Source organism: Balearica regulorum, chromosome 3, assembly GCF_011004875.1.
Source record: "Balearica regulorum gibbericeps isolate bBalReg1 chromosome 3, bBalReg1.pri, whole genome shotgun sequence".
Taxonomy (NCBI): domain Eukaryota; kingdom Metazoa; phylum Chordata; class Aves; order Gruiformes; family Gruidae; genus Balearica; species Balearica regulorum.
The window spans coordinates 118,967,557-118,980,355 of NC_046186.1; the positions used below are offsets into that span (position 1 = coordinate 118,967,557).

A 12,799-nucleotide genomic window follows, 5' to 3' on the forward strand; every position below is an offset into this window, starting at 1 on the left:
CATCTTTTTGAAGCAGCCTCCGACTATCTGGCATACCAGATATTAACTATTTCTATTTTATTACTCTACCAGAACTAACTTTAGAGCATAAAACCAAGGTGCTACAGAGACATACTTAAGCAATTCACACTGTACACCAGATTAAAGTTACTGCAGCGTAAACATGCAAGTGACAAAAGAGAGAAGGAGCAATAATCCTTAAAGTTTTCTGATTCAGTGTTTTTTCCACCAATTTCTACTATTCAAACACAATAAGCAATAAAAGCCCCGGCCTTCAAGGCATCAGTGCTGAAACCATCTGAGAACAAGGGTCATTACAACATAGCTCCTACAAGAGCCAAGTAATCTCTTCTTTATGAGACAGCCTGCCCTCCAGCACAGCAGAGGGAAGGAGCAGAGCTCTAAGTAGCTCCTCTGCAGCCAGGGGCCAGTATTTGGGACAGGGTACCGCAAAGGGGGAAGCAAGGGTACCACCCATGTCTCCTCTCGGCCGTTCGAGCATGTTGTGCAAGTGACAATCCAAGCAGGAGACGTTAAAATCGTGTTTGAACGCTCTTATCACCTCCGAGCACAAATTTCACAGGAGTCAGAGATGTACGGGAGCGCCAGTAGCTCATCGCCACACTGTTCTGAAGAACGCATAGGGCTTCGCGGCATCTTCAAGACTATAATTAAAACAATTCCCACATACATCCAAACAACATGGCACATTTCAGAAACAACTCCAAACAATGGCATATAAACATACAGGTGTCTATTACTTGCACACGATGCAAACGACACTCGCCATTGTGCTTGGATTAACAAGCAAATACAGCTTTCACAAGTCTCCACTGTGCTTTGAAGTGTATTTACCTGCAATTACTCATTTTTTTACAACTGTGACAGCAGGTCACACAAAGAGGGTTGTAGTCCAGATTTTAAAGCTAAGTTGTACCCTTAATACTGATTTTTAAGAGGGAGACATTCTGAATTCCGAGAGAAAGCAACTTCTGGTTTTGCAACAGAAATGTTTCCCTTTTGTCAGGAAAAGTCAGTTTCTAACAGCCTTAGGTCAAAACAAAACCTCAACTGCATTTCACAGTCCATAATTATTTATGCAGCAAGTGATTGAAACTATATTTCAAGTGACTAACATTTCTGAAAAGCATCCCCAAAAACTGCAGAAAATGGCAAGACACTGGACAAATTTGAAATTATAACAAAGGGCAGAAGACACAGCATGAGTCTTCTACTCAGCAGCTAAGAAAATTAAGCAAAAGCAATGCCTCCTGCCAAAGGAGAAGGAAGAGGAGACAGACGGGGTTAGCCGGACTTCTACACAACAGCATTTTTGAACATCAACTCTCGTTACCACGTTGGTGAGTAGGTATCCCGTGTTCTGCATCTGGTCAGTTAGATAAGATAAACCTAAAGTTTACTTGCTCCAATCAACGTAGACCATCCCCTGTTCAATACTTAACTGCATATATTTAACGGGATTATTTTACACACAGAAATACTAATTCCCATTGTAACCTTACTGTGTTACTTACATTGGCTGAGATCATGTTGAGCCAATATCTGTACGAACCCAGAAGAACCTAATCCATCCCACTGTGTTTATAGTTACAACATAGGAAAGAGCAAACATACATCCGGCCAGAGAAATACGAGGGGGCAATATTAACACGACATGGATAATCTCAGCCTACCAGCTGACCACCTGCTGCCAAGATTTTGTAGGTATTGCAGAGAGAAGACTTCAAAGAAGTCTTGTCTTTTGCATCCTAGCACTTTGCAATTACTAGCTTGACTGGTTTGGGGTTTTTTTAAATGCAAAAGCTTGAAAAAAAGAACCCCAAACACCATGTTGCATGCCTGTCTTGACCAATAACACACTGTTGCAACTATTGGCTTAGAAACCCCACAATCCTTTGGATAATCCCCCCCAAGTCCTGATTAAAAGTGGATTTAATATTATGAAACGAAGCATAATTGTTCAAGACGACCTTGAGTAGTTCCTTACACCACACTGCTCCATCAGTGCACTCAAGATGACAGTTGCATTGTCAAACGTAGGACGAGACAGGCTGATAGCAAGGTCCTTCCTAAATATTTTCCTCTACGAAGTGAAACAGTTGCTTATAGTTCTTCCACGCCCGTCTGTCTCCTGTTCCGTTTCAAACACACACTAAACACACAGAATACAATAGAGTAGACATTTAATAAGTATGAGCCGTATCGATGGCCTATCCAACAAGGAGTCCTAGAATACACGCATTTTGTTTCCTCAGCTTAAGTCATTACTGATTTTACGTCCAGGAAAATTAAGGTACAGAGGTAAGAAGTGGTTTCACAATAACAGAGGCACTATTGCCACCTGCTGTCAGAAAGCATTCATGGCATCCCACGCCACCTTGCCCTTCACAACCGCAGGAACATAAAGCCGTTTAAGAAATCCAACTTTGCAGGTGTTTTGCCTGCATGTTAACAATTTTCTCTAGAAAGCGAACACACAAAAAAGGTTCAAGGTAACCACGGCATGAAGCACCAATAATCACATGGGTCTGATGGTTAGTAAAGTCCACGTTACGGTCCTGGAACACAGGAAAGAAGTTCTACTAACAGGAGCGAGGATTTTACGTTACCGCCCCCTCAAACCACAAAGGATAAAATAAAGCAGTGTCAGAGGACAGTAAAGCTAGAAGAGAAGATGGGACAGCGAAAGGCCTGACATTTCACAGCCTGTTACTATTCCCCTTAATTACTGAACACTAATGTAAACCTGGATCCCCAGCAGAGCCCACACAGCTCTGACTGCCCTGCTTGCAACACGCAGTCCTTGGCTTTAGGGAGACAAAACGTGCTAAGTTTGAGTAGCCAAGCACAAACCTGAGAAGTCATCAAGCGAAAGCACAAACACTACACCACAGAGAGTTACTTCTAAACCTGACAAGTCACAAATGATGCAAGTAGGGTCCCTCTAATCCCACCCTTTCTGTCTCTACTCCAGAAAGCAGTTACTTGAAACGCTTTATTTGTATTCATAAAGCTCCTAAGCATATCAACAACACATGGTTTATGTAGACAATTATTGCCCCAGGGAGCCTAAAAATAATCAGAGACAATAAATGAGTTCAACAATGGATGCACAAAGAACTAAGGAGAACATATTGGTCTAGGTAAAACAGACAGTGGCCTGAAAGCATCAACAGTGACGAAGGCCAGATTGCTAAATAAATCCCCATACTATAGACCATCAGGTTAGATGAGGCTACTGAAATGTCTACCTGGCCCACTTTATGTTAGATTATCATAAGACTAACAGGCTATGCTGAATTCAGTCAGAGTTGGCCGTCTAACTTTGTGCCAGGGTATTTCATGGAATCATAGAATGGTTTGGGCTGGAAGGGACCTTCAAAGATCACCTAGTTCAATCCTCCTGCCACAGGCAAGGGACATCTTTCGCTACATCAGGTTGCTCAAAGTGCCATCCAACCTGACCTTGAACACTTCCAATGACGGGGCATCCACAACTTCTCTGGGCAACCTGTTTTAGGTATGGAATGCTTAGATATCCTGCACCCTCTTCTCACTCTACTCGGACTTCTGTGCCAGAGTGGAATAACATGGAAAGTCAAATAGCATTGCTCTGAACATCAACTTGCTACGTGTCTTGTGCCTCAGTCAACAGTTTTGTTAGTTTAAGGAGCCTTTTGAGTTCATTGTTCTGACGGAAAGTATATTTTCTTCTCTACCACTTAGTTTTTTTATATGGCTTCTCAGTAAGTCAGTGAACCCTCACATCCCACTGCCTGTTAACATCAAGCGCCTATCCGTTTGCAGTACCTGGCCATATGGCAGGCTGATGGGCAAGGCTTTCCTTGCAGGCATGTAAGGTTTAGGTCTTCATTCCATCACCTGAGACTCACAGCTCCCCGGCACAGCAGGTGATTCGGCAGGCCCATGTCTGAGGTACAGACCCACCCAGAAGCCATCCCTGTTAGCAGTAAGCACACTGGTGGAATACATTGGCATACTGAAAACTTTTCACCACAATTAGTTTCCCCCTCCCAAAGCACCCCAGAACAAAAAAAAAGTTCATTCCTGCCATGTGTCTGCAGCACTGCCAATCTATTCTTTTTGTGTTCTTAAGTTCCGAGTTATACTACTTATACCTGGGATATTTTCAAAGTATTTTGTGACCATCCTTGCTGCAATACCATTCTGAATTAGTCTTCTCAATCTTAAGCCTTTGCTACATCCTTAGAGCAAAAAGTATTTGACTGAGACAGCAGCTAAAGTAATCCACCTAAATTAAACTGCACTTCTAGCTGTACTTTTCTTCGGTTTCATTCTTTTGATCACTGTCACTTTGCACAGATTTTTGGTTTTCATCCAAATGAGTATTGCACTAAAGGGAAGAACTACACTGAAATCAGATTAGACCAGAAGCAGAGGGCAAGTTTAACCACTTCTACTACTCACTAGCCGCGCTTAAAGTATTTTCCACAGAAAGCAGTAATAAACTCACTCACAGATGTCATGATGGAGACTGACCGATTCCCTCAATTATTAACATTGACTTTTCTGATGAAAAAGTGAGACTATATATAAGTTAGTCTGGGGCTTTACACAAGTGTAATTGCACCAACTGTAAATTAACTTGAGAAACCTTTGATTAACACCGCAGTCTGCTCACACTAAAGATGAAAACCAAATTAGCAACAATTTGTTAGCATTATTGGTTCTATTCCTAGAGGAAATTACAACAGTGAAAGTTATAGGCAGATGCCAGATGACTCCAGGCAAGAGACTGCAATACAAGTTCTCAGTGTCCCTATCTGTACACTGGAGATAAAACATTTAAGACATGCTTACAAAACATACTACTAGACATCAAACTTGCTAAGAGCTCCCAGCATAAGCAACCATGTGCGTTTAGTTCGGTAGGAAAAAAAAAATAAACAAAACAGCCCCCCCCCAAAAAAAATCAAATGATACTAATGCAAACATCCCATGAAAAATCCTATAAGCATCTTAAGGGCAGGTTCTACATTTTGTTGATTCCACTTGCAAGAACAATTTTAAGGGAGTTATTTTTATAGTGAATGAAGAGCTGAAGAGTAATTTCAAATAAGCTTCAGAGTAAGAACTACTGGTCACCGTAAAATAAAAAGGAGTAAACATATACACAATACTCATTCAGGCCCAGCGAGCGACTCAAATACCTTCATAATATTCAGACAGGCCACTTCTGAAGTAATTTCTACTTCAGAAGCTATAAGATGAAAATTTTGTGTGATAAATTAAGTTGCCAAATGAAATGGATTAGCAATCAGTGAAATTGCCTGATGTCAGATCTGTTCCAGATTAGAATCCATCCTTTTTCCCCACCTGTTCATTAAGCACCAAGTTCAAGGCAAATGCAGTGACTGATTGCGCGTTAACAAGCTGTTTATGTGGAAAGGCATAGTTCAGCCACTATCTATACTTACACACTCGTTTAAGCATAATTCACTGATAATATATTCAGTTCCCAGTTTCAATACTTAGTACTTCTACCTTGATGTGCAATTTTGGACTTGAGAAAAGTGGGATGCCTTATAAAATTAAACAATCAGATTATACTTCAAGGTCAAGGGCGGGGGGGGAAGAAAAAAGGAAAAGAAAAAAAGTCCTGAAGAAAATCTGCTGCTATCTCCAGTTAAGCAAAACTGAGAAAGCTATTACTGTTACATTAAAATACATGAACACAGTTGTGAAGTCAGAAGCCTGAGGGAGGAAATGCATATTTCATTAGGGAAAGTTGAGACTTCGTATGGAAATGGCTATTTCATCCCCTAAGTCGAGTCATGCAGAGGGTCCAGTCGAAACCAGTGCTGCAACAAGCAAAGCAAACACGGTGTACTCGAAACCAAACATTTTCCAATTCCACATGCTTCCAGTACAGGGACGGGGAGGTACAGCAGGACAAGCATTTCAAACTCTTACTAATTTGTTAAAAAGACTCCCTAAAAGTGTCATGTAATCTAATTCACTCCTTAAAAACACCCTTGCCTCTTCAAGCAACCAAGAGACCCTCCCCTACCTTCGTTTGGCTGGGCCTGCGGAATACACCAAGGAAGCGAAGAAACCTGCGCAGCGCCTCTCTGCCAAACCAGCATCCCCAGCTGAGGTGACTCACTGCACATATGCAGATGGTTTCCTGTAGAGGAAACCTCTTGAACAGTACAAGGTTCAGGAACTAAATTCCAGCATCAGAGGTTAGTAAAAGAGGGATATAAAGAGTGGTTTAATTATTTTCTTCAATAAATCTTTTCACTATTTATCAGAGTAAGATTTTCCTTCCCTTTTGTTTTCTCATACGGAAAAAATATTCACTTTAAAAAGTGATAGTTTCTCCCCAAATTTGGGACGATTAGAGACAATTCCAGTACTGAAGCACAGTTTAAAGGGAGCCACCTAGTTGCTATAACTGCAGCAACCTTCTAGTTGCTAATTTAGAAGCAACATTATAGACTTATTACCAGAAATACCTACTTGAATAGAATCTTAATATTTTTTCCTGTAGATTAAAGGTTTCTGTTCTCAGTACCATACTTTTGTACAGATATCCAAGAATATTTTTCAAAGCTAGGAAGAAATAACATTTCTTTTAGTGTTCTGCAAGACATCCTCCTCCCTCCAAATAAAAATAAGGATAATCTTCCCCCCCTCCCCCCCCCGCATAATTGTTTCCCCTCAATCTTGCTCCTATTAAACTCACTTGCAAGCACATTAGTATGTGTGCTATCTCAGAACTGGGCCAGTAAGATTTATTAACAGGGAAGAAGTAAATGAATTACCTGAGGTTAGTAGTGATCAACTGCAGCTTCAGGTATGTCAGGTACATAGGCTCTGAAAATGCAACCCCTTTATCTACTTCAGATTTAAAAGTTACTGCACATATGATATCAAAAGCAACGTATTTTTCCCTGTATTTACTAAAAATGCAGAGCAAATTTAGTATTTACTGCTTAGCTGATACTATAAATATTGCACAATTTATTTTTCAAATCTTACTGAGGCTTTTACTGCTTATTTCTGTATTTGGGATTGGCTGCTTTATAACAACAACATACTTGAAGAAGCCTAGAAGTGAGCAGAATAAGCTCCATGACAGGTAGACTAACAGACTAATGCTTCTGAGTTTTCCAATAGGCCCTGAAAACTTCAGCGAGGACCAGTGTTACTACTTCAGAGTCACTTAAGCCACGAGACCATCGTGTCATACCACCCAGACTTTAAATAAGCCGAGGCAGCAGGCAAGCACACTCAGAGGAAAACAAATTTATTTTTAAGAGTCACAACTCAGGACTTACACCACTTATTTTGGACTGCTGCCTATTAATTTAACCCACTACAGATTGAACCGCCAGCAGAAAGACTTGCTCCCTAAATCCTTACCATACCTTGGAGAAGGCGGCTCAAAAACATTAAGGTAGGAGGAGCTGGCGAGGCACTAGGGGTGGTATTACACATGTTGTGGCTTTAGCATTCCTATATTATCTGAAACTATTTTTCTCACATATCCCATTTGGTACACAGAAATGCTTTCTATGAGGAAATACCTGCAGGATGAATAAAATGTACATTAGGAGAGCTGAGAGGGGCAGAAGGACTAAACCACCCCCTCTCCCATCCCTAAATACACACACCCCGCCGAGCTCAGTTCCCCCAGGTTATTTGGAAGTCAGCTAATTGTGGTTATCTGGCTTCTAGGTGCTTCAAGCACTTTTAGCATCAGGATGAAGTGACATCCAGGAATACTTAATTTGTTAAAAAGGCCAGTTATCATGGATTTACACAGTAAGTACATGCCTTGAGGACAGCCTGTTTGCATTCTTACCATGTAATACTAAAAGAGTAGAAAAGGATGTAAGAGTAAAAATCAGATTTTTGTACAAATCTTACCCAAATCCTAAAAAAAAAAAAAAAAAAAAAAAAAAAGAGAAAGGAATTAACATAACAGGACACCTTAGGCAAAACATCAAGTTAAACTAATACCTGTCTGCAATGCAATCGGTAGCAAGGCAGTTTTAGGGAACCATTCTGGAAGGGTAACACATTTATAGGGGTAGGTAATTGGCATCTATTTTAGCAAAATGGCATATCAGCTCCCTTTTTCAGCTACTTTGTCTGTCACACTGCGTCTCAGGTTAACTCTCACACTCCTCAGAAGGCAGAAAAATAGATCCTCACTCTGATGATTTCAAAGCATCCATTTAGATACGGTTGTTTTGACAATGAGCTGACACACGACCTTTTACTTCCACTGTTTCCATAGTTGTCCTCTTTTAGAATAAAATATTTGTAAAACATTTCTGGAAAGTAAGCAACATTCAGTTTGCCTGTTAAAGTCCTTTTGTAGCAGTGCTCATCAGCGGTAACTTGGTATTTAGCTACATAAGATCATAATTAACACCTTTGTTAGTCTAACAAAAGCAATTCAGTTATCACTTTAACTGTCTCTCATTTATACACCAGAAATTCAGAGGCGAAACAGAATTCAGAGCATAAGGTAAGCTGCTAAATTTAATAGAAGTGTTTGCGTGGTATAGCTCAGAAATAAACTTGGCCATACTCCGAACAGAATCACAGTGTTAGCTGGATGCCCAGAGGACGACGACATCACTGTAAAAGTCAGCGCTACAGGCAAGTTACCCCACATATTCTCACACCCCTGTTTAATCAAGTAAACCCATGTATGTCTCATTTACCCCTCACAGGCAGGTATTAGAAAATATAAGTGTGTTTTGCCAATGTGTTTGTAACCAAAACTGGAGACAATTTGAACCATCTGGAACCCTTCCGCAGCCCCAGAATTTGCCACACTATTCGCTTTACTTAAGGCATATTTTGTTGCTTGCACAGGTCAATGTAAATTAAAACATTCCAACTGTATCTTCCTATGGCTTTACTTTGTGTACAACTTGCTGTATGTTAAACTATTTATTCCAGGCGACAGCGAATGGAATTCCTAAAATCAGACAGAAAGTCTCAGGAAGGTCTCTTCCCTCCTTCCTCATGCCAGTTGCAAGCCCTGGGTTAGGGAGTGTCAGCCATTAACATCTGGGGTAGCCAAAAGCCTTTACAGGTACGTAGAAAAAGAACTTGCACAAGTTTACCTCTAAAAAGTCTGTCTCCTATTCTGCATTCCATGGGCTGCATTGTGTTCAACTTACACACAGAAGTTGTAACGTCGGGATTGCCTTAGTTACGCCGTGAGACAGTCTGCATGACTGAGCTTTCTGCAGGAGAAATGGGACGTAACCACTTTTTGCTTTATGTCTTTAAGGCTGGGATAATTTTAATTGCAGAAGGAAAAACAATGGGGTTCTTTGAAAAAGCATCAGAGCGCAGAAACATGTTTTTAGAAACCATGCAAAAGACACTACAATGTCACAGAAACTTATGTTTGATTTAAATAAAAAAAACCCTCTCAAGTGCAACAATGGGATTTTTTACATAAATGATATGGATCTTGAACCCAAACATCCTCCTTCTCATTTAGCTTTCCAGCTATCCTCCACAATAAGTTTAAACAGTTTAACTTCAAAAGAGAAAAAAAGTGACACTGAAACCCTGAGCAAATCAAAGGCTTACACTTAAAATTTGATTACTACATTGACATATGAGAGAATATTTGATTTTTCAAGGTAACTATAGGTTAGTATTTTAATCTAAGCCTATTAACAATTCATAATAGTTAATATATTATGCACTTTAGGAACTATAAAGGATTACATAAGAAGAAGGCTAGAAGAATCTCAAAAGCCCACTCGTACCAATGTCCTGACCTAGGACTGCTGCTACACATCAGCCTGACACAGTGGAGTATCGCCGCCCCTTCCAGGGAGTAGTTTTGCCAGTACCTAACCTAAATCTCTCATTCTAGCTAAATCCAACTCCTCTTTAACTTACTTCCAGAAGATATGAGTAGAAAACAGCTTCCTTCTTTTTGCCAAGCCTTCTAGACACTTGAAGAGTCCCACATCCCTCTTAAGGTCTTCCAGTCTCAGTTTTATTGTGTGGTTTTGAGAGGTCTTTCCTCAAAATTACATGTTGATATGCATTGATTTTTAACTAGGTTACATTTCTTATTTCTGTTCAGAATGATGCATTCCTTACCAGGACAGCAGGCAAACTGACAGGTAGATAACGCCATTGGCAGTCTAGGATAAAGGTTTTTGGACATTTCTAGACAAAGGAAGAAAAGCCCTTTAAATCCAGAAAAGCAAAATATTCCCATTCTGAAGCTAATCTGCAACCAGTTCCAGCCTGTAATTCAAGGGAGGCCTATGAGCAAAGAGACTCTAAATATAAATCAAGAGAAGTATGCTAATATTGACTCACTGTAGAGTAATAAAGTAAGGAAAGTCAGCAAGAGCATTACTGGAAATGTCATCTTGAAAGAATCAAAGGGAGAAAAAATATTAAAGCTTCAGAGGCCTTGCCAACACAGTGAGGAGAGGATCGTGTTACTACATGGATGCTACTGTATTGTTTGTCTGTAATGTAGAAAAGCATTTGTGCATCAATAAACTAGAAGATTTTAATTAAAGACTTATGCATGAGAATACCATCCTCATTAGTTGTTGGGAGTGCAAAAATGCATTTTGAGATAACTAAGTATTCTACCTATATTCCACAAAATCCAGTAGCACGTCTCCATTGTGAAGTGGAGAGTTAGGCAGAGAGAAACAACATCAAACAGTCCAAGAGACTCTGTTTACTAACTTCTACACTGTATGAGCAAACATTTCTGTACTCTTTACACACATGAGCCAGTACCTCCACACAGCTTTTCCGTGTGGTAAGCCAACACATCAATTTTGGCCAATACGACCTTGGAAATGTCTGCACTTTATTCCATCGCAGAGAAGATACCACGGTATATTTCCTTCCAATAAATGAATACCACCAAAAATTAGTTCTTGAAAATGAATCAATACTGCTAACAACTAAGGACAATGCCAGCCAAATACCAGGGGAGGAAAAAAAAAAAATATTCCAGCCTCAGGATACATAAACCATATTCTTTTTGTGGTGGGGGGTGTAGGCAAGATTTGGCTGGGATGGGGGGAGCTGTGTGTAGGGGGAAACCTTCCCATTGGTCTTTCCCAGCCAGCCAAATTAGCTTATAATAACCTTATTCACAAAGAAGTTAATTGCATAGGCATTTCCCCCCTCCTCTTTTGTCACAAAATGCAGCTATGTGCCTTTCTTCACCTCAGTTGCATACACGGAGATATAGTCACCCAGCGAGAAGAGGTACTAAAACATTTAGAACTCTGTAGGTCACGACCAAAATTTTGAAAAACACAACTTCCCTACAAGAAAGCAAAAATTCAAGCCACGTGAAGCAGAAATGCAGTTTTCCTATCACCTTATTGGTAAGGTTTTGCACATTACCTTGACAGCTTGATTTATAAAAACCAGACCAGAATGTACCCCAGTAGTATCAAAGTTCAGCCTTCTACAATATCAAGTGTGAAGTCTCAGCTACTCAAGCTAAGTCGAAAGATGGATGCAAGATCTTTTTTTTTCTTGGTGACTATGCTATTACAGTTTCGCAATACTCCTCCCAGCAAAGGCACAGGATGAACAGATGCAATATAGAGAAATTAGGAAAAAAAATCTGTAGTTTCCAACAGACTTCCACAGAACATACCAATTTTACGCTACTTTTCAAAGTTCAAACTTGCAACGTGGCACTGTAAAAGCTTGTCAAGACATAGCAATGTAAACACATTTAACCACCTACCAGCATTAACGATGGCATCAACCTCAAGCACTGTAATGTCACCTCTATAGAGAGAAACTTTGCCGCTCAGACTCTTCTTCCCCTGCAGATCTTCTTTAGCGTTTTCACCTAGAAAACAAGAACGCAGTAAAACCAGATTACAAACGTGGGTCTGAGATCACTCTAAGTCCAAAGCAGGTATCGGCAGTTCCCGTGACACTACCGCTTGTCAGACTGCGGCATCTTTCGGTTTCGCCTCGAGAGGGCACCAGTAACCCACAAAGACATCAGCATTCCCCTAAAATCACACTGCTTGCTTTTTATTTGTTTTCAAGTACAACCTACTATGAAGCACCGGTCCCTCGCCCACATACCCTTTGATTAAAGAACTGTATACACATACACATTTTTTTGGAGTTAGAACCATCAAATACTTTTCTTTGGTAACCACAAGGGTGCAAATTATGAAAAATGAAGAGAATTAGTTAAGACAACCTCCCACTGAAGCAATAATTTACCCAAACCAAAATTATTCAGAATGTGTACACCACCACATGAGCATGCCATTTGCCAACAGCCCCAAAATTCAGAGCTAGCCCTGGCAGCAGGTAGTGGGGAGGGGAAAAACCTCAATGAAAACACCGGCAAATTTCAGCTTGGAGTTTGGCCATCTTTAACTGCTCAACTAGGAGGGAAGGGCAGACAACATACATTAGCTTTCAAATATTCACTACTGAACAACGTTATAATAGGTCCCTTACTCCAGTAAACTCTTAATTTTTGCATCACCAATGCACTTCATTTGCATTATACTCAATCTATATAACTGTACAGTTACCTTAAACACTTCTACAAATACATATTGGCCAAAAGCTTAACAGAGTCTTGCATTGTTAGCCATCCACATCATTAGCAAAGAACTAATGAGAGAAGGAAAGATTGCTTAATTTATTTTTTAATTATTATTAGTTTAGAAAAATTAATTATTTTTGACAAGCCAAGTCTAAAGAGGCTTGGGTTCCTATATTG

General features: G+C 40.1%; 1 protein-coding gene across 1 annotated transcript in view; it reads right to left on the reverse strand.

The window, feature by feature from the left end:
- MACROD2 (mono-ADP ribosylhydrolase 2) overlaps positions 1–12,799 on the reverse strand; it is an 889,996-nt gene that overhangs the window by 852,270 nt on the left and 24,927 nt on the right. The window contains exon 3 of the mRNA XM_075749758.1: positions 11,792–11,899. Coding sequence (XP_075605873.1) covers positions 11,792–11,899 — 108 coding nt within the window. The remainder of the gene's footprint in view (positions 1–11,791; positions 11,900–12,799) is intronic.